Source organism: Pipistrellus hanaki, assembly GCF_964339955.1.
Source record: "Pipistrellus hanaki genome assembly, chromosome: 2".
Classification (NCBI taxonomy): Eukaryota; Metazoa; Chordata; class Mammalia; order Chiroptera; family Vespertilionidae; genus Pipistrellus; species Pipistrellus hanaki.
The window spans coordinates 161,702,170-161,728,210 of NC_140504.1; the positions used below are offsets into that span (position 1 = coordinate 161,702,170).

Sequence of the window (26,041 nt, forward strand, 5' to 3'; positions counted from 1 at the left end):
TGCAGGCTCACTCTATGGTGGGCTAGCTGCTTTACCCCAGGCATCCAGGTTAGTCATCTTTCAATCCACATGCATTATTGAGTACCTGTTCTTAAGGCCCATTGTAGAGGACCTTCTCAAGGAAATGTTCCAGTGGAGGCTCAGGGAGGGGGTAATCTGCCTGAGATGTCACAGTGAGTAAGTGGTGGTGTTGGGATTGGAACCCTGAGCTCTCAGTGCTGTTCCCCTTCACTAAGCTCGCACTCTTTGTGACAGGAGGGGGAGACCAGGTGCAGAAGAGTGATTCATTGCTGGAAGATTGTGTTTTTGTTTTCATTGTCTAGAAACAATTAGATATCACACCTCTAACTTTCGATTTTTTGTAGTGGTGCTAAATTTAAGCCTCAAGTGATTGTTATCTGATCCATATGCATCTTTCCACTGGCAATGTGAATCATATGGTAAAGCTACTGTGATAATACTAGACAACATTACAACCATGGCTTAAAGTACAAGTGTGACAGCAGACACGTCACTGCTGCAGATGAAACAACGCTGATCCCGAAGGCGTGTGTGTGAAAGGAGTGGGCCCCTAAGCGACCACGAATTCTCCTCTCAGCACTCCTCTCCTTGGTTTGGGTAAGACAAATGCTGATCAGTGAGCCATCCAGGCCAGGAATCACCTGGATCATCTATGTAGGCTCTTCCTTGCCATTTCAGGGATAGGTCACACACACTTAAGTATTCAGCTCTTAGTGTGATGAGAAGCCACTGGAGGACTGGCACAGAAAAGTAGCAAGGTCTGGGTCAGGTTGTGGAGGAATACTTCGTTTGAAGAATAACACAGGGGCCCAGACAGAGACAAGGAGGTCGGTGAGAAGGCTGCTGCACCAATCCAGGGAGCAGCTGAGCCTGCACACAGGGGCTAAGCCACAACAGATCAAAACTGGCTAAAGAAAGAAAAAGAAAGGGAAGTGAAGGGTCGGGAAAGAAAGAATAAGGCTAGGAAAGAGAAAATAAAGGTGGAGTGTGAGAGAAAAGAATATTTTATGTAGTAAACAAGGCCTCAGATAATTCATTATTGAATGTAAGACTCTGGGATGGGAATAAAGGAAACAGGTACCCGCTATGTGCTAACCACCCACTTCATTGTATGAAAGTCATTTGAGGTAGAAATAATGAACCTCTACTTTATAGATAAGGCATCTGAGGCACAGAAAAGTTAAGTAATTCCTCCACGGTCACACAGCCAATATGGAAGCGCTGGGATCAGAGTCGAGGGATTAAGCCCTAAACCTGCTCTTTCAAAATCTTATTCTGGCTGCTGCAAAGAGGTATACAGACACACTCCCTGCTCTCTGAAACTTCACTGACTTATAACAACCCTATGAGGTCAGAACTGTTATTATCCCTATTTTTAGAAATGAGAAAACTGATGCCTAGAGAGGTTAAGTGACTTGCCCAAGTCACAACAGCTGGTAAGTGGCAGAGCCAAGATCAATCAATGGTCTAGCTGCAAATATCCTAACCACTACCCTGTGTCACTATGTAATGTAGTTGTTTTGGACATTAGTAAAATATATTTTTAAACCTCATTGATAGATAGAAGGTAGGTGAGAAAGGAACCAAGTCATTTAAATCCACCCACTCGCCAAGACTTCCTGCAAACATGCACACACATTTATTGACACACACACACACATATAGATACAGACACACCCATAAAGTGTATGCATACACAACATTCCAAAGTCAATTGCTTCCTAAATTAGGCTCTGTTATCTGGGTCTCTGAGGAAGGTAAGTCATTTACCCAATTATGATGAATTGCCAGAGCCATCATCCATTCCCAAGCAGCACATGGACCTAGTCTTCAAATTACTTCTTAAGAAGTCCACTGGAACCCTCTGTTAACATTTCCTTGAGAAGACTGGGGAAGCAGTGGAGTTGGAAGGTTGAAATGTCAAATATTCAATCCTTAGCATTAGAGACCTCCTCCAAACACTGATGATTCCTGATGCCTTGCTCTCTGGAAATACAGACTGGGCCTCCACTGCTGTGCAATTCGATTCCAAACATCAGAAGGAATCGGTCTCTGTGGTGTAGATAAGCGTGATGGCCAGAGATCTATCCTTTCCTAGTTATGTGATCCAAGCAGGTGACTGGGTTCCCATAAAACAAAAGGCGGATAACATAATATCTACTTCTGAGCTATCATGAGGATTATAAAAGAGCCCTTAAATAAAGTGTCAAGCACACAGGTGGTGCCAAGGGAGGGCAGAGTTTAGAGTCTTGACCTTTCCCCTATAAGGTAGAGAGTTGCTAAGTCCAACCAACAGAACCTATTATTACCATCTTTGGCCACCACAGGAAGGAGATGTAAATTAACAAGAAAAAAAAAAAAAAACAGTCAGATGTTTTCAGGTAGAAAGGCAGGCCCAGGCATCATTACCATGTTGCTAGGCGTTGTTAAGCCACCCACCTAGCCAAAGAGTGGGCAGCAATTAATGTAATTAGCACAGTGATGAGTGTCCTCTGTAATGATAAACAGCTCAGTCCTGTAGAACTTGACAGACCTGCTCCTCCCAGGAGGCTTGACCCTGAACATCCACTGGGGGAGTGGTATATTTTAGTTTAGTGGAGAGAGACTGACTTTGAATCAGATGGCTGGGAAAGTAAATCCTATCTTTGCTCATTTCTAGCTGTGTGACTACAGGCAAACTGTGCCACCTCTCTGAGTCATAGTTTTTCTTATGTATAAAAATGGGGTTAATAATATCCTCACAAGGTTGATATAGTTCTCTGTAACTTTATCATCAGCATTATCGATAAAAACCCAAATCAGACTGGTGCTGAACTGGCAAAACAGTGAAGTGTCTAAGACACAAAGCTTGCTGGGGCCTAAACAGTGGAAAGTTTAAGGAGACACAAACACTGCTGGGGCCTAGAGAGGGAGAAGCCATTTCCTTTCCTCTGACTAAATTCAGGGCACACAGCACTGATCTGAGTAGCTGTAGGGAAACTACTAGAGTTTGGGATGCAAAAGGATATTGATACCCATGGGGGTAAAAAAAGGAGAGGAAGTACTCTGACTTGATTAATTATTTAAGATAATCTTATAAATAATTACCACAAGTGTTATCAGTAATACTACCTTTCACATAAAAGCACCACAGCAATCTGGCAGGTGGTAACAAAAGCACGAAACTTGCCTATAACTTTGAACCTAGCAATGCCATTTTAAGAATTTACACCCTCACAAAAGAAGGCAAGTAATCTAAAGGTTATAGCGTGTATGTGTGGTATGTGTGTTTATGGTGAGGTTCTTGATAATAATTAAAATTCACTAATTTATCCAATAGTTGCTCAGTGCCTTCTGGTATAAAGACATTGAGTGTGAGGAGTTACACACACATACACACACACATACACACACACACACACACACACACACACACAAATCAGGATTCATTCAAATGAAGGCTCTGAAAAGGTCTGTAAAGTAGAATGGGTCAAAAGGGAGGGATCAACAGGGAATTGTTAGGCAAACTAAAACACAATCCCTGAGAGTGACTGACAAGAGAGAACTACATGGATTCTTGGAAACATGCATATGAAGTGGTGCTAAATGAAAAACAAAAACAAAAACAAAAAAAAACAAGGAAAAAGGATCACAGGACTCAGAGAATGTCAGAGCTAAAAGGACCTGGGAGAGTGGCCAGTTTCGTATTGTTCCACCCTTTCCACAGAGACCTTGTGGCAAGTGAGGTTCACATATCCTAACGATGTAGGCAGAGAAAAATTAAGTTCTGGGTAAAATTAAATTCCCAGCTGCTAGCTGTCACTCCCCTGGTTTTTCTCCCTCTTGAGAAAGCTTCTCAGTATACCAGGGAGTAAGGCTGATGCTGTTAAATGAATAATCTTGAATCCATTCTAATTTGTTTAATAAAATGGGGACTGAGAAGCAACACTAGCGGTTGAACACCAGAAATCTGGCCCAAGCCTCCAAGCTATTGATAGAGAAGCTGAACCCCAAGTGACCTTCTTCCTGTCATGCTAGCATCCAATTATTACTCAATCGGTATTCGTTGAGTGAGTATTCGTGAATGACTAGGCAAATGAGATGAGGTGACCGAAATCACCCACATTATATGTGGTTAGTAACATATAGTGATTAAAACTCAGACTGGAAGTGAATTTAGACCGTACCTAGAAATGCCTGGTCATGGTGTTACCTATCTTTAATTTGCTCAAGTGTAATGTGAGAAATAAAACAATGGCTCAGCAGACACAGCGATGTAGAGGGGCCACAGTAATAGCCCAAGAAGACATGGAGTTCTAGAATCCTCAGCTTGTGGATGGTACCAGTGTCCAGTCTCCAGTGCTTAAAAGTCACAACTAAGGGCTCTCCATAAAGTGACACTTTAACTGCCCATCTAGGAACAAAGGGTTTTATAACAAAATCAGCCAAGTGCAGAGCTGGTAGGGTCAAGTCCTCCCCACCTGATGGTTGGGGATCTCTCCTTCCTGCCTTCCCTCTGCCTGGACTGCCCCTCCTGCCCTCTCCTCCCTCCCCGTATCAGCGTTTATATCTTTTATGCTGTAGCCCCCTTTTCAGAGAGGCCCTTTCTGGTCATCTTCTTTAAAAAGGTCCCCACTGTTGCTGTTCTTCAAAAACTGAAGGTTATAGATCTTCTAGCTCTGTAGGCTCAATCATTTCCCAGCTACCTGTCGGATAACACTTCCATATCCTACTAGCTACACCAGAGAAAACATAGTTCCTACCCAGTTCTTTTCACTCATAACATTTATTGCATATTTTGATTTTGTATTAATTTGTTTACTTATTATCTATATACTACAATCAAAACACTAGTAATTACCATTAATATTTATTGGGACACTTACTGAGCCTGGTACTATTTCTAAGTGCTTTATATATCAATTCAGTTAATATTCACAGCAACCCTCTGAAATAGGTTCTATCATGAGCCCAGTTTTACAGATGAGGACATGGAGACTTAGAGAGGAATGTGGCCAAGTTCTTATGCAAGTTAAGGACAGAGCCCGAGATCAGATCCCAGTGACCTGGCTCCAGAGGTTAAGCCTACAAAAGGAGCTTCAGCTGTAACAACCATTCTGCTCCAGGGCCCCTATGGGGACTGTCAGAGCACACCAATGAATATGACAGCCCTCTCTCAAGGAGCTCACAGGCTAGTGAGGAAGAGGAACCCTGTAATCAAGGAGAGGAAGGGGAAGTAGACAAACACACTGGGAAGGGAAGGCAGAAGGCCCAGAGGGAGAGATTCATGTCTCTGGATGAATTCTACGTCTGGGAGTCCCTGCTTGTTCTGCTCACAAAGCCTGCAGATCCCCTCCATATGCACTGGTGGACTGCTTTGCTGTAATACATGAGACTGTGATAGGTGTTACTGTAAGACAAGTAAGACTGGTAACTGGGGGGGTAAAAACAACATAACATGCAAGTGTCTTTATTTCATACTGATTTTCCCCAGGATGTTAAGGTTTTAGTATTGCACAGCTGAGTGGAAATGATACTAACACAGCTGAGTGTGGCTGATACAGAGGCATACGGTACTAGGGGTACTGGTGAGACACCCTTTCACCCTCCTCCTCCTGCTGGGCTGTTCACCCACATGCCCTTTCCTGAAAGAGCATATTGCATGGCACCTCCCATCTTTGAGCATTTGCCCTCAGTTCCATAACTCAGCAGCTTCACTCCCCCTTTGCCTTCATCAAGCTACCTCAGCCTTGTTTTAAAGTAAAGTCCTGTTTGCTGTAGCTTGTATAGGTGTGTATGTTTATTTATTTAGTCAAATTTTATTTAACAGGTTTTTTTTTTTAGCTTTATTATTGTTATTAGGATAAAAAGTTTTATCTTGGCATTGTGGTCACAATATTGTATAAGTTTTTAGTAATCTGCCTCAACCCTATTTTTGCAAAATGCCCCGTTTTTATTTAACTACTCTACAGGACACAGTGTTTCAGGAACATACATGTCCCATTATAGCAGAACCACCTGTATCAGTTCACCAAAGGCTTTGCTGGTAGTTATTATGGTCTTCCTTACACTCGTTCCTTGAAGTAGGCATATGTGGTGATCATCACACTCATTTTCAGATGTAGGAACTGGACTCAGAGGTATTAAGTGACTTATCTGGAGGACATGAAATGGGACTTGAACCAGGTCTTCAATTCATCTACCCAGTCCATCTACCCAGTCTTCATTGTACACACAGCACTTAGCACGTTTCCTAGCATACGGTAAGCAATTTATCAGTAAGTTATTCTGGGGAAATTAATAGTGCCTCCAAATCATTCATCTCTGATAACAGAGTTCATGAGCCTAAATTTGAAAGAAAAAAAAAAATGAAGAAAGGAAGAAGGTAACTAAGTTTTGTGGGTTCCTATTATGGCATAGGAATGGCACTAGATGCTTTTGAACACAAACACACACACACACACAAACACACACACACACACACAGAGTGAGATAACCTTTGATCCATTTTATGGATGAGAAACTGAGCAATTTAAAGGAAACTGCCCCAAATCATACTACTGAGAAGAGAATGAGTTTATATTTGATGCCAAAGCCCATACTATTCCATTATATCAGTGGGAAATGCCTGCCGTTTATAGAATAAGAAACAACCTTTAATGGTACATGGACAAATCTATTTATTTTAAAGGCTGTGTATTTACTTTTACAGTTGTCTAAATGTTTATAGCAAGTCATAGTTGTTATCCATCTAGAACAGTAATGTATCATCTCCCATAAAAAATGTCTTTAAGTTTTAAAAATACGAATCTATTTAAAGAAAAATGTTAAGTAAATTAATTTTAGGGATATAAGTGGACATTAAAAAATGAAAAAAAAAGTGATGGGCAAATAACTGAAACTTGCAAAACATGACTCTTAATCCTAACAAATAAATTCCTTAATAAAACATTTATTTTTGTAAATAGATTCCCATGAGTTATATCAGCAGATATTTTCTAAATTACTGAGAAAGGAACTTGAAGCAAGGGTGATTCCCTGGCCAGTGTTTCAAGGAATTTAACATGCTACCTTCTATTTCTGCATCTGTGCACCTAATATTTCTTTGCAGGATTCAGATGTAGCTGGTCTGAGCAATATTTGGGTTCTCTTAAAACAGGGAAAACAGGAGAAGAAGGAGACTTCATATATTTCTGTAAAGGGTAATGGAAGTGTCAGAGCCTAGTGACAATTCCCAAATGACCCATATGCTTGATATTTGTGTTGCACAGAAAAACAAAGTCAAAGGCCCTGGGCCCACTCCAGACACCTGGTTTCCATCCCATCTTTGGCCACTGACTTACTGTATCACTCAGGAAAGCCACAGCAGGGGGTGGGGGCACACTGACTCCCTTGGATAAATAAAGGAATTTTGATTTCTATAACCATTCTCCAGTGACGTGAGACACACCCAGTCAAGAATGACTATAATTGGCAAAAGTAGCTATGCATGTAACTTAGACACCTGCCTATCCCAGGCACCAAAGTCCTTCCAGGTCTGAGAGTCTGCGATTCATGATTTAAGTTCCTTGGATTGCAGATGGCCACACAAGTAGCAGTGATGCATATACAGAAAGACATTAAACAGTCTCTAGATTATGCTTAAAATGTCACACCACGGGCAGCATAAGCCATGCAACTGTAAACTCCCACCTGCCCTACTAGGTACCCTGGTTAATTAAATGTTCATGTGAACATCACTGTGCTCATTATATTTGTAGATATGGAGTTTGTATTTTTAAGAAATGCATAATGTGACTTTGGAATCTATTCAACATAATTTAAACTACCCCTGGTAAATGTTTTTGTTTCCTCACTTTATATTAAAAATGAATGCTTACTGCAGTAGAGTACTATAAAGAAAATAATCACTTCCTCCTTCCACAACACCCTTGACTCCCAGCTCACTGACATTGGATTTGGCCATGTGATGGGCTTCAGCTAATAGAATGTGGGCAAAAATGACAATGTACCGGTTTGAAGCCTAGGCCTTAAAATTCTCAAGCGTGTCCATTTGACACAGCCTTTGCCACGAGAATTACATATCCCTGGTACAATCTGCCTCTCTAGGACCGGTTCTACAGTGAGACACATGGAGCAGACCTGAATTTAACCCTCAGCCCTATTTTTCCAGGAAAAGCCATCACCACTGCTGAGAAACCTGAAGGGGAGGAAGAGCAACGGAGAGGACAGAAGACTGAATGGGGCCTTTGGGAGGCTATGTCACCTCACCTGGCCTGCAGACTGATAAACAGGAAATTTTAGGCATTTACCTAACATTGTATAACACAGATTTTGTGGTGGTTTCTTTCACAAAAAAAAAAAAAAAAAAAAAAAAAAAAAAAGCTGATTAATTCATCTCTTGGGAAGAGCAAAAATGTACATAAATCATATATTTTTAAGAGTGAATAAAATCTTTCTAACACATCCCCAAGTAAAATAGCTGATAATGACCAATTGGTATATAACTTTCTACTCCTCTCTCTAGGTTTCGTAAGGACTAAATGATCAAATGTATATAATAAGCACTTAGTACAATGATGGGCATATGCTATAAGCATTCATTAAACATTAGCGGTTTGTTTTTGTGTTTTTTTTGCCCTGGTCGGTGTGGCTCAGTTGGTTGGGCATCATCCTATGCACCAAAACGTTGCTGATTCAATTACTGGTCAGGGCATATGCACGGATTGTGGGCTTAATACCCAGGAGGGGGTGTGCAGGAGGCAGCCAATCAATATTTATCTCTCTCTCTCCCTCTCTTTCTCTCTCTTTAAAAATAAATAAAAAATATTTTAAAATAAACATTAGCTATTTTTATTAATATTCTCATACAAATTAATATACTCCATACTCATAAGTTTTTATTTTAATTTATTTATTTTTTAAATATATCATTTTCTTTATTATTTCAGAGAGAAAAGGAGAGGGGCGAGAGAGGCAGAAACATCAATGATGAGAATCATTGATCGGCTGCCTCCTGCACACCCACTACTGGGGATTGAGCCAAAAACCCAGGCATGTGCCCTTGACCAGAATTGAACCTGGGACCCTTCAGTCTGCAGGCCAACACTCTATCCACTGAGCCAAACTAGCTAGGGCAAGGTTTTTAAATTTATGCAAAAATAAAACCATGCTACAGACATTACAACTTGCTTTCTTCACATAATACTATATCATGAGCATTTCTCTAAATCAACTCATCTTTTTTTAAAAATATATATATATATTTTATTGATTTTTTACAGAGAGGAAGAGAGAGAGATAGAGAGTTAGAATCATCGATGAGAGAGAATCATCGATCAGCTGCTTCTTGCACACCCCCTACTGGGGATGTGCCCGCAACCAAGGTACATGCCCTTGTCCGGAATGGAACCCAGAACCTTTCAGTCGGCAGGCCGATGCTCTATCCACTGAACCAAACCAGTCCCGACTCAACTCACCTTTTTAAATGGCTACATGATATTCCGTGGTTTGAATATGCCATAATGTATTTTATCTATTTCCATTTTGTAAAGAAACTGAGACTCAGAATGTTGAGGTGTTTGGCAAAAGTTTGGCTGCCCTGAGACACACTTGCGCAATCCACAAGTAAGTGGAAATGACTTGTGGACAAAACTTTAAGAGCTGTCCCTGGTGTTGCCTCTCTCTTCCCTGTGATACATACCAACAATATCTCAGATGGGAGTTGTTCCTTCAGCCTGGGTCTCAGAGTAAAGAGTTAGGCCTGAATCAGGATGAAAAGGTAACATGCATATGAAATAAACTCACGTTGTTTTAAGCCTCTGAAATCTGAGGGGGTGATTTATTGCCATAACATAACGTAGAGAATGCTGATGCAGTGTTTCAAGGCTTTCATGTGTTTGGATGTCCACTGCAAATATTCATCCTCACTAATTCGGCCAAGCACCAACATGCTAGTCAATCAAGATGTGGGTTGACATAATGATAGAAAACAATCTCCTTCCTGAACTACATTTTTCAAAATTATCAGTAGCCCTCTCCCCAGATGCAAAATCATTAAGCAAAGGACATGACGGCATCCACAAAAAGAGAACTCTAATGATATGGTCCGTTAGGTTAAGAACTATCCTTTGTACATGGGAAGCCTCTAGGTAAGTCAGGATCAGGAGAACATTGATCCAATTTTTTTTCCAGGTTGCAAACTCCATCACATGAACACTCAACAGAGCACTAAAGTCACTAGTTCCAAGAAAGCCATCATCACAACATTGACATCTTGATGGTTAATCGGCCATATTTCCTCCTAGGTAAATGCATATATATATATATATATATATATATATATATTATAATACAAGGCCTTCTGTATGCATTTATTAAGTATGTGTACATATATTTTACAAGATCCTTCTCTCATGCTCATCTTCTCCATTGTTCATATCCATCTTAACTTCTGGTCCCTCCAAACATTCCCCAGAGTCTGGCCCCATATTCAGACCTTTGTACATGCAGTCTTTCTTTCTAGAACACTCTTTCTTCACTGTCTCCTCTTCTTCTGGCTACTCCTCCTTAGAGGATAATTCTCTGACCCCTACCTTATCAGATGTTCCTTCTCTGTTTACCCAGAACATCCTGTCCTTCCTTCTCATAGCATTATCATACTTGACTCATCTTGCCTCTTATGTATTTTCCCTTGCTGTACACCAATTTTCGTGTGGGTACCATACCTTTTGCTCACAAATGTTTACCAGGGGCTGGCCCTTAGTAGATGCTAAAAATTGTTGAGTAAATAAATAACATATTTCACAATATATGCCGCCTATATTTCTTCAGAAATCTCCAAAGCACCTGGCACTTCTCAATAAATGTCAAGTGAAAGATTGAATATAGAAGAGGATGTAAGACATGGCAACATGTCCCATAAAGTTTATGAATTTTAGATAGAAAACATTACCAACAGGAATGGTGTGTGATTAAGTGCTATGTCCTTTACTTCTGCCTTCTCCAGTAATTCTTTCAAACAGGAAAGGGGAGAACAAAACTCCCTAACTTTAATTCCACAATTATTCTCTCTTTGAGGGTATCCTGCAGCACCAGCTAGAATAGAAGACACTAGCAGCTCTAACATATATACTCCAAAATCTCAGTGGTTCAACACTGAGTTAACTTCTCATTCAGGCAAAGTCCAATGAGAATATTTCAGGTCAGTGGGCAATCTTCCACATGGTCATTCAGAGATCCAGTCTCTATTTGTGGCTCTGCCCTTCTCTATGACTGTTGGTTTTAACCAGGAGATGGAGAAAGATGGTTTTATGAGCCAAGCCTGTACACAGTACACATTACATTCACCCCCTTTGCTTTGGCTAAAACTTAGCCAAGTGATCACACCTATTTGTAAAGGAGGCCAAAAAATTTAGTTTAGCTGTAGGCACAGGAGGAAAAGAGAAAGGAGTTTGGTGAACACTTCATAGATCTTCTACAACAAATGGTAAGCAAGTATCTAGTTTTAAGTGATCCCAAGTACAGGTAATTGTGATTTATGAATACTATTTTGATAGAGAATGTCCATTTAACTCATATTGGACTTGAGAAAATATCATCACAAGTTTTTAAATTTTGAGAGTAAACAACAACAAAAAAAGGTCAATTCCAGAATTGAGAAACCAATGCTGATGACCACTCCCAGGCAAATTCTAAAAGAGAACATTTAAAGATGGCTTTTGTAAAAACTTTGAAAATGAAGTGGTGATTATTACAAGTTACAATGGGCTCACTAGGAATCATCATAACTAACCAAACATAATGTCCAGTACATCATAGACAATAAATACAATATGTATTGAGTGATGAGCTTCAATTCTACTCTTAGGCAACTATCCCATTGGTTTAAAAACCCCTAGAATTTCAGAAAGTTCTTCCATAAATATAGCAGTTTTTCCTTCTAACTTCTAACCATTACCCTCACTCTGACCTCAAAACTTATATTTCAGTTTCATTTCTTACTTGTATTTCAGTTTTCTTTTCTGCCTCTATACTCCAACTGTGATGTGGATGCATGTATCCAAGTTGACAACCTGAAAAAAAGGAGGGATAAGGAAGAGAATGGGCCAAAAAAATGGAAAACAGTCTCAAGCAACTGAGAACTAATTTTGTTGAGACTTAATCCAAGAGAAAGACTTCCACCATGGCCCTGGAAGCTGTGGTTGAGTATTGACCTATGAACTAAGAGAAGAGGTCACAGTTCAATTCCCGGTCGGGACACATGCCCAAACTGTGGACTACCGTAGATCCCCAATTTGGGGTGTGCAGGAGGCAGCCGATCAATGATTCTCTCTCATCATTGATGTTTCTATTTCTCTCCCCCTCTCCCATCCTCCCTGAAATTATTAAAAATATTAAAAAAAAAAAAAAAAAAAAAAAAACCCTAAAGAATAAGTCAACTCCTCCAAGTGACAGTTGCACAACTACTTGGAGATTTCTACACAGGTTTCCACAGTCTTTTATTTTTCCCTCTGGGTAAATACTTTCAGTTCCTTCATTTCTTCTCCATGGAGCTTAGTTTCAGGCTTCTCACCACTTGGCCTATCTTCTCTGAGATCTCCCAGATCAGTCAAAATTGCTTTCTAGTTTCATGTCCACAGCATTCCCAACACAGTAAAACCAGCAGCATTCACTGAAACTGTCCCCAACTGAGTATCACCGGAAGTATTTAAGTAAAGAAGAAGCTGCCAAAATAATTTCTGCACTAGGGGAAAGGCAGGACTAGGAAGATGACTTCTAAGATCCTTGCCCCTTTATGATCCTACTTAAGTTTTGTGGGAGTTGTTACTGCTGAAGAGACATCACCATAAGGGTGATGATGTGTACAAGAATTCCACATTCCTCCTTAACAAACTCTCAACCAACTCAATGTACTTACTTGTATTTCAGTTTTCATTTCTGCCTCTTGGATGCATGTATCCAAGTTGACAACCTGAAAAAAAGGAGGGATAAGGAAGAGAATGGGCAAAAAAATTGGAAAACAGTCTCATGCAACTAAGAACTAATTTTGTTGACAGTTAATCCAAGAGAAGGACTTCCACAGGGGCTCTGAAGTATAAGAAAGATTTACTGAACATCCTCTATCTGCCAAGCATTGTGCTAAATGCTATGGATATAGTGAAGACAAAAAGCTGTGCTCATCCTACCCTCTTGATGCTTCACCTATTTTGAACAAGACTGATCTTAAACAAGAAGAAAAAACAATAACACAAAGAGAAATGGAATAACAAATTAAGATAAATTCTGTTTTGATGAGGAAATCTTCATTTCCCTGGCTTGGGGTTTTCATGCAGTAACATTTGCTAACTTTTTCCATCCTTTATTTATTCCCCATGAGGAGAGGAGCGGGTTATCTGGTCTCTAAATTCAGAAGACCCAGCATGCCCATCTCAACCACTTTCTCTTTTCAGGATCAATTTGCCTGCAGGATGTACACACTCACTGACCGTTTGGAAGAGGCCTGCAACTGCCCACCTTTGCCAGGAACTGGTGGGTAAGTTCAATTCAGAGTGAAGCATTAGGAAATCCATGATAGCTTCATGTCTGCCATGCCCTCCAATCCTATATCAGCTATCAAGTTGACATTGCAGTCTCCATTCATCTGCTTCCTGTATCCAAATTTCAACTGGTTCTGAACTCAAGAGGGGAAAAAAAGGGAGGGGGTGTATTATTTTATCACCTTCCTGAAATCCCAATGCTAGAAATAAATAAATAAATAAATAAATAAATAAATAAATAAATAAATCATAGGGACTTACGATGAAGTATTAAGAGGAAAATATAATTTAGATGGAGGAGGATGTGGTATGAAAAAATAAAGCCTCTTTAAGTGACATTTAAGCTAACATCCAAAAGAAACAGAAATTGACCAAGGAACAGGGAAGAAGTAGGAGGATTCCCATAAAGGTTCTGAGGCAAGAAACAGTTTGTCTTGTTTGAGGAACGAAAGAAGTCCAATGTGGGAGTCATGAGGACTGGTCACCAAATACCTCCAGCTCTCTGCCTTCCAGGCAAGTAGGATTGCACTTCCTGGTCTCCTTGTGCCTGGGTGGGGCGATCAGACTACTTTTAGGCAATGAATCCTGATAAGCTACACGTGACATTATCTGGCAAATGTACTTAATTGCACCTGCCTAAGACCCTTCAAACCTTCAAAACATTCTTTCCCTCTGCCTTGATCAATATCTGTAGTGTTCTCGATAAAGGGTGGTGCACTAGGCTGTGTCCCAGGGGAAGCTAATATAATCAGAGTCCCGACCAATCCCTGATAGACACGGAGTAAGAGCAAGAAATAAAACCTTTCTATCTTAAGTACTGAGATTTGGAGTTGTTTTTTACTTTAGCATAACCTGCTGTCCTGACTGATAGAGCCACAGCCAGTGTGGCTGCATAACAGTGAGGGGAGAAGCTCTAGCTATTTCATTCAGGTGATGAGGAAGGATAACCCAGATCATGTGAGATCATATAGGCAAGGTTAAGAATGTGGGTTTTATCCCAAATTCAACAGGATGTGCTCAAGAAGGTTTCAGTGAATTTGAAATATTCCAACCTTTATGTATTAAAACAAGTACTGTTGTCATTTGACTATTAAAACACCCATTTAATTCCACTATAAAAAAGGCTGGTTGGTTTTTTTGTTTTTTTGTGGAGTGTTTTTTGTTTGATTTTTTTTTTTAAACCATCAACAAGCATTTATTGAACACATTCTATGCTTCCATATGCCAGGCACTGCATTAAGCACAGGTGGTACAAAAATGATTAAGACACAGTTCCTGGATCTGGAGTCAGAAATGTTAGAAAACATTTACAACACATCATAAACATTACCTTCTTCAGGTACGTATCCAGTGTGATGAGAGCCAAAGAAGATAACTATTTGAGGGAAGGGTAGTCAAAGGTAATAGAAAGCATCAGATAGAGCTTATTTGAGCTGGGTCTTGAAGGGTGCGTAGGAGTTTGCCAGGTGGCATTTTCACTCTGGAAATAAGTAAATGGAAAGACAGGAAAATGTCAAAGGACTGGAAAATGTTTAGGATAGCTGAGACTCATAGGAACAGGGGGAATGTGTAGTGCAGGGTGTGGCAGACTATATTGCTAGTTGCAAATACTTGCTGCCCCTCCCCACTGACATCAGGCTTGGCCATGTGCACTGTTCTCACCATGCTCTTTAAACACCATGCTCTCTCCTCTCTGTCATAACAATCAGCAATATTCCAGAAAAAGCACAAGAGCAAGAATGATGTGTGGGAAGCAGAGACACAGCCAACCCGTAATGGGTATGTAGTGTGAATGAGAAATAATTCTGTGGTTGTCATCCTGTAAGATTTTTGGATTGCTACCTTTGTGTAACCTAGACTATATAGAGGCAAGAGTGTCAGCTCTTGACTTCCAGCCACTTTCCTGAACCCTGTAAGAAAAGGTCATATGACTAGCTTTTGACCAATAATGTATAAACATAAGTAATGTGTCTTATTTCTGGGATGAAGCTTTAAAGCCAACAGGAATTCATCATGCTTTCTTTCCCCCATTGAAATGGTGGGATGTTATGGAAGCATATATCTAGATGAAACCTTCTTAAGACTTGGTTTCTGAGTGAGTACACTATGACTTTAAACATGCAGTATGAGCAAGAAATAAAGTTTATGGTGTGTTTGTTTTTGTTAAGCCACTAAAATTTTAGGATTGTTTGTTATTGTGGCAAATCTGGTCTATCCTGACTGATATAAAAACTGGCCCCTAGACATGGGGTAATGTGATAACAATAAAATTAAACATTTGTTTAGAGGACAGTAACTAGGAACACTGTTAACAGAAGCTAAAGGATAGTGATCTATTTGATGAATATATCACCTGTGAGAATTAGAAGGCATATCATTAATCTAGTAAATTCAGAATAAGAGACCATGAAACAAAATGTTAGTAGCATGTGCTGGTTGCTATTGGATGCATTTGGAAACTTATTACAAAAAAAAAAAAAAAAAAAAGGAAAGAAATGAGCTCAGCCGAAACCGGTTTGGCTCAGTGGATAGAGCATCATTGGCCTGCGGACTGAAAGGTCCCGGGTTTGATTCCAGTCAAAGGGCATGTACCTTGGTTGCGAGCATATCCCCAGAAGGGGGTGTGCAAGAGGCAGCTGATCGATGATTCTCTCTCATTGATGTTTCTAACTTTCTATCCCTCTCTCTTCCTCTCTGTAAAAAAATCAATAAAATATATATTTTTTTAAATGAGCTCAGAGAAGAATTGGCCAGCTTGTAAGGAGGAATGAAAGACAGCAGAGACTATCTAGAAATTCAGACATGTGTAGAATTAGAAGAAGCTACTATTTATCAATCTCAAGTAGTGAAATATTCAATTAAGAAATGTTTTCAACAAGAAAATTCCGGGTAAAATCGACCTTGAAGTATGGATCAAGTCAAGAATATGGCCTTCACACTATTGTAAAAATCTCTGGATAAATTATGTTACCCAGCATATGCTTTCAATTGAACAAAATGGCTCTGGAAAAGGGAGGAAAAGTGTGACTCTCACACCAAAGCCCAATAAGTCCAAAGCACACAAAACCAAGTTAGGGGGTAGGAGGGCAGGAGAATGAATGAGAAACAGAGAGATCAGCAGGCATGAGAGCAAAAAAGCAAAGAAATATGGCAAGCTGGGGCTATTCAGAAGTGGAATGGTTGGAATCAAATCGATAAGAAGCCTACATTTATGTGCGAGTTCTACTGCCAAAAGCACTTTAGCCTGGATTAAAGGACACTGTATTGGAGACTTAATATCACTCTGTATATCAACCCAATGTTTAAAAGCTTATTTTAAAACATGTTTTCCTATGTCTGCTCTAGATATAGAAGAGGAAGTGCCTCTCCTAGGCAAAGCCAGGGGTCATGAAAAACAACAGATGGAGCAGCTCCACTGGGGGAGCAGAATCAGGGTCTAAGTGGGGTGCTGACTGGGGGGTCCTCAACATGTCTGCTCAGTAGACTAGTGCTACTGTGGTCTCCTGGTTCTTCTTTTCCCAAATGGGTGTCCATTGCAGTTATCCTGTCTCTGCCCCACTGTTCTATACTGAGGGTGTGCAGGGTAGACCAAGTCACATCTAGAGCTGATACAGAGTCTAATACACATCCCCCAGAATCTGGAAAGTGAGCTTGGCATACTGGGTCTTTAGTGTTGTCCCCCTTGAGGAAAGAAGGCGGGAATTCTGCCTGTGGAAGGACACCAGCCAAACACTTGGTGAATAGAAAGGGATGCTGTTAGAATCATTAGTATTGTTCCACAAATCTTCCTGGCTCTTTCCTTTCAAGACACTTGGCAGGATTACAGAGATTCAAAGATAGGCATGGCTGGTGACGTGACTTGCTTTAGCCAATGATACACGAGCATAGTGCAGTGTCACTTCCAGGCGGATATTCTGAGAGCCAGTGAATAATTTCCCATCTTCTCTCCACCACCTCACCCCTCCCCCACCCCAGCCAAGACAGTAATAGGCATGCTTTAAGATGAAACCTTCGCCGAAACCAGTTTGGCTCAATGGATAGAGCGTCGGCCTGTGGCCTGAAAGGCCCCAGGTTTGATTCCGGTCAAGGGCATGTACCTTGGTTGTGGGTACATCCCCAGTAGGGGTTGTGCAAGAGGCAGCTGGTCGATGAATCTCTCTCATCGATGGTTCTAGCTCTCTATCCCTCTCTCTTCCTCTCTGTAAAATATCAATAAAATATATTAAAAAAAAAAAAAAGATGAAACCTTCTTCTTCAACTGGAATCCTCAAGTGACCACAGCAAACAGTACTCCCCGCAGGCCCACAGTGGGCACATAGCATCAGTCAGAAATGAACTTCCCTGGAGTAAACCACTGAGATGTTGAGGTTGTTCGTTAGGGGAGCAGAGCTCAGCCTATCCTGACTGATAAATGGAGTGAGAGATGAGGCCTGAGAGCAGGAGCTAGACTGTGCAGGGCCCCTTCTCCCCGGCAAAGGTGTCTGAACTCTCTCTTGGTGGTAAGGAGAAGCTAATGAAGGCTTCCAAGCAGGGGCATTAACATAAACAGATCTGTTATTTTTTAGATGAAATATGCTACTTCTCAACATAAGGAGAAAAGCAGCCTACTAAACCACATAAGGCAGAGAGGAACACACAGAACCCTTAGGCAAAAGATATATATTTATACAAAGTCCTAAGTCTTGACTTTTCTAAACACAGGAGCTCTGAAAGGAGTTACAGAAGATGAGGCAAGGCAAATGTCTTCTGTCCCATCGAAGCTCTATTTCCTCTGCAGCCAATGTTGTAAGAAAGTCCCCCAGAGCAGAGAAGGTACAGGAACTGTAACACAAACATGAGGTCAATTTCCAGCTGTCTGTGTGGACAGAGCAAGACATTTAACCTCTCTGGGCCTAGTTCCTCATATGTTAAATCCACCCAATAATATGCACAGCTCTGTGATTGTGGGAGAAACCACATATTTAAACTGCTCAGGCAAACGCCTGGCTGATAGATTTTTTTTAATAATGAAATTTATTTTTATGGCTCTCATCATAAACCTTATTAAGAATACCAGCTCCCGTGATTACAAAAGAAAATGACTCAGGGCAACAGTATTGAGGAGAATGTTCTCTCCTTGAGGAAAGTAACTGATCTTGTTATCACTGTATCCTTACTCACCCCCACCCCCCACCCAGCATGGTACCTGGCTCATAGTAGCCACTCAGTTTTCCTCTGCTGCATGAGAGAATGAGAGGTGAGTGTCTGGAATGAAGAAAAGCCGTCAAGGTTTCCCTACCACCAACTGCTTGTAGGGCTGTTGAATCTGAACTCTCAAAGCCACAAAGCCCTTAAAACTCTGGGCTCGGAACCCAAGGCTGAATTCCCCCCCAAGTTCTGAAGCTGAAAAACCAGAAATAGAACCCAGGAGCATAAACTGCTGCAAGTCCAACTGCAAGCCGCAGTATTAGGCCTTCTGCCTGGGAAAGAGCTGACTTCTGACCCCTTCCTCCCTTTACTCTCCTCCCCTCACTGCTCCTCACAGGCATATGTACACCTGTTCCTGCCAAGTCACACTCAGATCCTGGCATTCCATTGAGGCTCTGGGAAACTCAGGGAAGGGGGCTGTTTGGCAACCACCTCCTGGCCCTGAAGGTGGTAATGCTACCCTAACTCAGCCCACTGAGGTGGTTTTCTAGGGTCCCTCTTGCAGATAAAGGAACTGAAGCTCAGAGGAGCTCACTTCACACCGTGGCAGGGCTGGCCACGACGGGAATCCACGATTCCCCACTTCAGTATTCTTTCCACCAGACACTTTGTCCCTAAGGGGTACGGGATGGGGGAGGATAAAATCACCACCACAGAAAAGGAACCACTTATATGTGTCTAGCGCTTCCTACAGGCTACACAAGATATGGGCCTGGCACCGGCATGGAGCAGAGGAGTCCTTGCTGCTGCGTGACTTTCGGCGAGTGTCTCGGACTTATTTTCCCGGAAGCAAGTCTAGGCGGGAGGAGTGTTAATGTGAGTGTGTGCGCGCGTGTGTGTGCGTGAGTGTGTGTGTGTGTGTGTGTGTGTGTGTGTGTGTTCGTTCGAGGGATGTGGGGTGTGCGTGTTCTTGTTATGAGAGGGCAGGGAATAGACAATAATCGGGGTTCTCCAAGTTTCGGATTCCCTATACGCGGGGGCTCTCAACTAGACGCAGAGTTGCCCCCCAAAAAATCAAACAAAACAAAACAAAAAAAGCCGCTTCCGAGACGAAGCTGTGCCCCCCCCTCCCGTGGTCCGGAGGGCGAAGTGGGGGAACGGCGGGGACTTAGCCGAGCACCCAGTTTCGAGCAAAGCAAATCCCTGGGCTTCCAGGCGCAGCCAGACAGCGGGGCGGACGGCGCCCCGTGAACTTGACCAGGAGACAAACTTCCTAGCATCCTCAACGTGGGGGGCCGCCTCCCGCGAGACCGCCCCTAAACTTAAGCCCACTTTCATCCCCTCCTCCCCACCTCCCCCAAACGAAGGACATAACGGGGCCACCTTAAGGGCGGCGTCCCGCCCCCCGGAAGTGCGGGAGGGGGGGGGCCGGACTCGGTTGCACGGCCTCCCCGCCCCGCGCGGCGGCCAAGTGCCCACACAGATGACTTGGAGCCCCGCGAAGTTGGGAGCTACACCACACGTCCCGCACCCTCGGTTCACAGACACTTGGCCGGATCCCCCAGCCTTCTAGGTCCCCCCGCAGCCTCCACGTTCCCGCCCCGAGCCCGAACTGGAGCCCGCCGCCTCCGTCCGAGGCTGCGAGCGCCCTGCGCGTCTGCCCCGCTCGCGGTGGAAGCCGTCACTAGACAGTCAAACCCCAAGACGTCAGCCCACAATGCACCGGGCGGGTCGGGAAAGACGCGCCGGGGAGGGGAAGGCGAGGAGTGGGACGCGAGCCGCGCGGGAGGAGGGCGGGGGGGTGGGGGGGTGAGGAGAAAGAAGGGCCCAACTGTAGGAGGGCAGCAGAGCATTACCTCATCCCGTGAGCCTCCGCGGGCCCGGAGAAGAATCTTCTAGGGTGGGGTCTCCATGGCGACGGGCGGGCCCGCCCCCTTGAGAGCGACGCGAGCCAATGCGAAGGCCTCGGGGTGACATCATGGGCTATTTTTAGGGGTTGACTGGTAGCAGATAAGTGTTGAGCTCGGGCTGGATAAGGACTCAGAGTTGCCCTGAGTGTGGCGATCGCTGCGAGGCGCGAGTGGAGGTGCTTGGACTCCCGGAGACAGGCAGACACTGTCAGGACCGCACCGGTCCGATCGGCAGAGGCAGATCTTATTCTCTTTTCCAGTTTCTCATCAACTGCCCAGAGCTAGCGCCTGTGGCTCCCTGGGTTGGTGTTTTGGGGAGCGCCCGAAGAGCCCCTTCTCCAACGGCCCCCAGGAGGAGCGTCCCGCTGCCCAGGCGCCGCTGACAGCGCGGAGGAGAGCGGCGACTGACCGTCGCCCGGAAAAGTCCGGCGAGCCGCTGCCGCGGCAAAGAACTTTCCTGGCCCGGAGGGCGGGGGACCCGCGGCCCCCGGGTCCCGGAGCGAACTTTTGCAAAGCTTTTCCCCACCCGAAGCGGCGGCGATCAAGGAAAGCAGGCGGCGGAGAGCAGAGCGCGGAGGAACGAGCGCTCAGCTACGTGCGCACCGGTTGCTGCTGAACTTGGGGGAGCGCGAGCGCGGCCGCTGGGCGCCCCCTCCCTCTTCTCGCCGCGGAGGAGGGGACCATCGTCGGAGTCCGGGCGGCGGAGACTCGCCGCCGGCCGGCCATCGGCGGGGTCCGCGCCGAGCGCCGCCCCCGGGAGACCCGCTGTCGCCGGAAAGCGAGTCCGTTCGCGGGCGCCGAGGAGCCGCCGGCGCGGAGGAGCGCTCCGTGAGTGGCCGCGACTTTTCAAAGCCGGCGGCGCGCGCGAGCGGACAAGTGAGCGTGCGGGCGGTCTCTTAACCCTGCGCTCCCCGGAGCGGAGCCGAGCGGACCGGTGAGGAGGGCGCCGAGGGGAGGGAGGCCCGCGGGCGCGCGCGCTCCTCCAGAAACTTTCCTCGCCAAAGGCTCCGGCGGGAGGCGCGGGTGCCCCCGCTTGCCAGCGCGCTGTTTCGGCTCGGAAACTTCTTCGCGCAGCCCAAACAAATCCCACGCGAAGCGACGGGCTGTTCTATGACTGCAAAGATGGAAACGACCTTCTACGACGATGCCCTCAACGCCTCGTTCCTCCAGTCCGAGAGCGGTGCCTATGGCTACAGCAACCCCAAGATCATGAAACAGAGCATGACCCTGAACCTGGCCGATCCAGTAGGCAGCCTGAAGCCGCACCTGCGGGCCAAAAACGCGGACCTCCTCACCTCGCCCGACGTGGGGCTGCTCAAGCTGGCGTCGCCCGAACTGGAGCGTCTGATCATCCAGTCCAGCAACGGGCACATCACCACCACGCCGACCCCCACCCAGTTCCTGTGCCCCAAGAACGTGACTGACGAGCAGGAGGGCTTCGCCGAGGGCTTTGTGCGCGCCCTGGCCGAGCTGCACAGCCAGAACACGCTGCCCAGCGTCACGTCCGCGGCGCAGCCGGTCAGCGGGGCGGGCATGGTGGCTTCGGTGGCGGGCGGCAGCGGCAGCGGCGGCTTTAGCGCCAGCCTGCACAGCGAGCCGCCGGTCTACGCCAACCTCAGCAACTTCAACCCGGGCGCGCTGAGCGGCGGCGGGGCGCCCTCCTACGGCGCCACCGGCCTGGCGTTTGCCGCGCAGCCCCAGCAGCAGCAGCAGCAGCCGCCGCCGCAACCGCCGCACCACCTGCCCCAGCCGATCCCGGTGCAGCACCCCCGGCTGCAGGCCCTGAAGGAGGAGCCGCAGACGGTGCCCGAGATGCCCGGGGAAACACCGCCCCTCTCCCCCATCGACATGGAGTCCCAGGAGCGGATCAAGGCGGAGAGGAAGCGCATGCGGAACCGCATCGCAGCCTCCAAGTGCCGGAAAAGGAAGCTGGAGAGAATCGCCCGGCTGGAGGAAAAAGTGAAAACCTTGAAAGCGCAGAACTCGGAGCTGGCGTCTACAGCCAACATGCTCAGGGAACAGGTGGCACAGCTTAAGCAGAAAGTCATGAACCACGTTAATAGTGGGTGCCAACTCATGCTAACGCAGCAGTTGCAAACGTTTTGAGAAGAGACTGTCGGGGGCTGAGGGACAACGGAGAAAAAAAAATAACAGACACAGACTTGAGAACTTGACAAGTTGTGAGGAAGAGAGAGAGAGAGAGAGAGAGAGAAAAGTGTCCGAGGACTAAAGCCAAGGGTATCCAAGTTGGACTGGGTTGCGTCCTGACGGCGCCCCCAGTGTGCACGAGTGGGAAGGACTTGGCGCGCCCTCCCTTGGCGTGGAGCCAGGAAGCGGCCGCCTGCGGGCTGCCCCGCTTTGCGGACTGGCTGTCCCAGCGCAAACAGAACGTTAGACTTTTCTTTAACATTGACCAAGAACTGCATGGACCTAACATTCGATCTCATTCAGTATTAAAAGGGGGAGGGGGAGGGGCTGCAAACTGCAATAGAGACTGTAGATTGCTTCAGTAGTACTCCTTAAGAATGCAAAGCGGGGAGGGGTCGAGAGGGGGGGAGGCGGGAGGGAGGTTTGTGAGAATGAGGCTGAGCCTACAGATGAACTCTTTCTGGCCTGCCTTCCTTAACTGTGTATGTACATATATATATTTTTTAATTTGATGAAAGCTGATTACTGTCAATAAACAGCTTCATGTCTTTGTAAGTTATTTCATGTTTGTTTGTTTGGGCGTCCTGCCCAGTGTTGTTTGTAAATAAGAGATTTGAAGCACTCTGAGTTTACCATTTGTAATAAAATATATAATTTTTTTTATGTTTTGTTTCTGAAAATTCCAGAAAGGATATTTAAGAAAATAAAATATTGAAAAAGTACCCCTCCCCCAACCTCTTTTCTGAATTATCTATAGATTACTATCTAGGTGGAATTGAAAGAGTTAAGAGTGTCCATTAAAATCACTCTCAGTGCTTCTTCTTAACAAGCAGTAAAAACTATTCTCTCCTGGGCTTGAGAAATAACTGGCTGATGCTCTCAAGTTATGCTCTACCCTCCCCCACTGTCTATGCAGAGTTGCTTACAAAGGATAGTGTAGCTTTTAAGGGGGCTGAGGGAGGGGATGTTGTGGTGAAGAGGGATAGCTCACTGGGAAGTCAAACACTTTAAAGTTTAGATTATCAAGTGGCATGTGCTGTGACCATTTATAATGTTAGTAGAAATTTAACAACAGATGCTTATTCTCAAAGCAGGAAAGGTGGTAGATTTTTACAAAAGATGTATACTTCCAATTTGGAATCTTCACTTTAAGAATTCCTAGATTTAAAAGATGGTCGTTGCTTATGAATATTTATAACAGCATTCTTGTCACAATAAACGTATTCAGTAACAGATCTTGAATTGCCTTCCCTTTACTACTTTTTTTTTCTTCCCAAGCCCTATATTGAAGCTTTTCTTTTCAGTTGCAGGGGTTAACATTACTACCATCTGAAGAATTTAGTACATTTAGTAAGAGTCAACACAGAATTGCAATGTGTATGAAACAAGTTACATTAATTCCCTCTCTCTCTCTCTCTCTCTCTCTCTCTCTCTCACTCATAAACATCTATGCCTAGAAAGATTATCAGTATAGCAGTTTACCATTTTGGATTCTCCTATAGTTTACTTCATAGTTTATTTCTAAAATAATCAACCCGTTTAATTATTTTAGCATCAGTCTCAAAAGATGGTAATCTGTATACTATGGAAAAACATTTGCAAGAGAACACACAAACAGCAACACAATGATTACATGTGTAAATCAAACCTTGACTCTGGGGAAATGGCAAACTTGAATTCTGTCTACAGATACAACTTAGATCAACAAGGCAGCACTCAACAAGGGAATAATTTTTGCTTAGTTGTTTTTCATCCCAAGAGCCAGTGTGATTATCAAGCAGCAAAAGCAATTTGATATCCAGGAATATTTATTTCACAAACCACTAATTGAGGCTGGGCTGTTTGCTCATTAGCAGTGCTCTAGTACCCAACAGGTCTGGGAGTACTAATTTCCTGCCCATGGCTGTAAATCCACAGACACAAAGAGCTCCTCCTTAGTGTATCTAGAGGTGGAAGAGACTGCACAGGCTTGTTAGCTATCAGATCCACCCCATTCTTAATAACACTTTTTAACAAAGGGTTACTGGGAGCAGAGTAAAGTTTGCCAAACAGTGAATTTGCCGATGTCAGCAACCCGGAAGGTGAGTTGATTTTGACCATATGTAGAAATAGTCAGCAGAGGGACAATAAAGCACTTTGGGGTGGGGCTCTGTGGAAGCTAAACAAGAGCCAACTAGAAAAAATAAGCAGGCTGGAGAATTAATTACCTGCAAAGGTAGACTAAGCCCAGACAACAGTGCAGTACAGAAAAGCCACACCACTCCCCCCATTTGCTTTAGACTCAAGGGGGAAAAAAAGAAAAAAGAAAAAAAAAAGCAGCCTGAAACTCAGGCATATCTCCATACTTGTTTATTTCAAATAACTTCCCAACTGTAGTATATGCCTGAAATTCTAACAAAAGGGTTAGAAAAAATAATTGTGACAATCTCCAATAAACTTTGGAGACAGAAAATCCGCTGATTACTTGTAGACACTCAAAGTTAATTTTATTTTGGTATTCAATGTTATTGTTTGTGTAGCACTAATAGTTGGAGAAAATGAAGTTAGTAGTACATAAAGCCATTAATCCTCTTTTAATTTGTTTTATATATGAAAATGTGAATATTTGTACTAGAAAATGTTAACCCCTTGCGTCCATTGGAGCAGAGGGTTCATGAACGCAATGAAAGTGCCTATAAATGTGTGTGTGTGTGTGTGTGTGTGTGTGTATGTGTATGTGTTTGAATGTGCACACATGCTCTCACACACTCACCTCCAGGGGAGAGAGATCGTTAGCTTTTATTTGGTTTTCACAGAGTTCCATGACTCAAAAGAAGTTAATAATTCCCAAGCTACACATTCACTCTAAGAAGCATATCTTTGTGTGCATCTGAATCCCAGGCCTTTTCACCTCTCCATGCTTCTGCTTGTGCTCATTGCTCTGCCTGATACACTTTTCCTTCTGGTTCTGCTGGTGAGTCCTAGCCACTTTTCAAGGGTTGGCATAAGTGGCACCTTCTCTGTAAAGCCTTTTTTGCTAACTCCATCTTTAGGGGGAATGAATATTCTCCATAGAGCACCCATAACACTTTATCAAAACTTTCATGATCGCACATTATGAACCTCTGTATCTCCTGGCTAGAACCCTATCCTCCTCATCTGTGGACCCAGACTTCTAGTACACTGCCTGGCATATACAGGATATTCATAAAGTAGATGTGTGATGACTGAATAAACAATGGGGCTTACATCCTCCTCCAAAATAATTCCATGTCTTGATTTCTTCTGGAGAAATATACCTCATTTGTTTCCAGGCACACAACTCCAGATGATTGAAGA

At 44.0% G+C, this 26,041-nt stretch overlaps 1 protein-coding gene and 1 long non-coding RNA gene across 2 annotated transcripts in view; one reads left to right on the top strand and one right to left on the bottom strand.

Moving 5' to 3' along the window:
• Positions 1-15,009, bottom strand: part of LOC311616970 — a 35,155-nt gene extending 20,146 nt beyond the window's left edge. The window contains exons 1-3 of the long non-coding RNA XR_014794026.1: positions 14,869-15,009; positions 12,920-12,973; positions 12,004-12,074 (exon numbers count right to left, since the gene is read on the bottom strand). This is a non-coding gene — a long non-coding RNA (uncharacterized lncRNA). The remainder of the gene's footprint in view (positions 1-12,003; positions 12,075-12,919; positions 12,974-14,868) is intronic.
• Positions 15,010-20,672: 5,663 nt separating this feature from the next.
• On the top strand, positions 20,673-23,445 carry JUN (Jun proto-oncogene, AP-1 transcription factor subunit). The gene has a single exon (XM_084872983.1). It carries the CDS (start codon positions 21,686-21,688, stop codon positions 22,679-22,681), a length of 996 nt encoding a protein of 331 aa, XP_084729109.1. The 5' UTR covers positions 20,673-21,685; the 3' UTR covers positions 22,682-23,445.
• Positions 23,446-26,041: the final 2,596 nt, after the last annotated feature.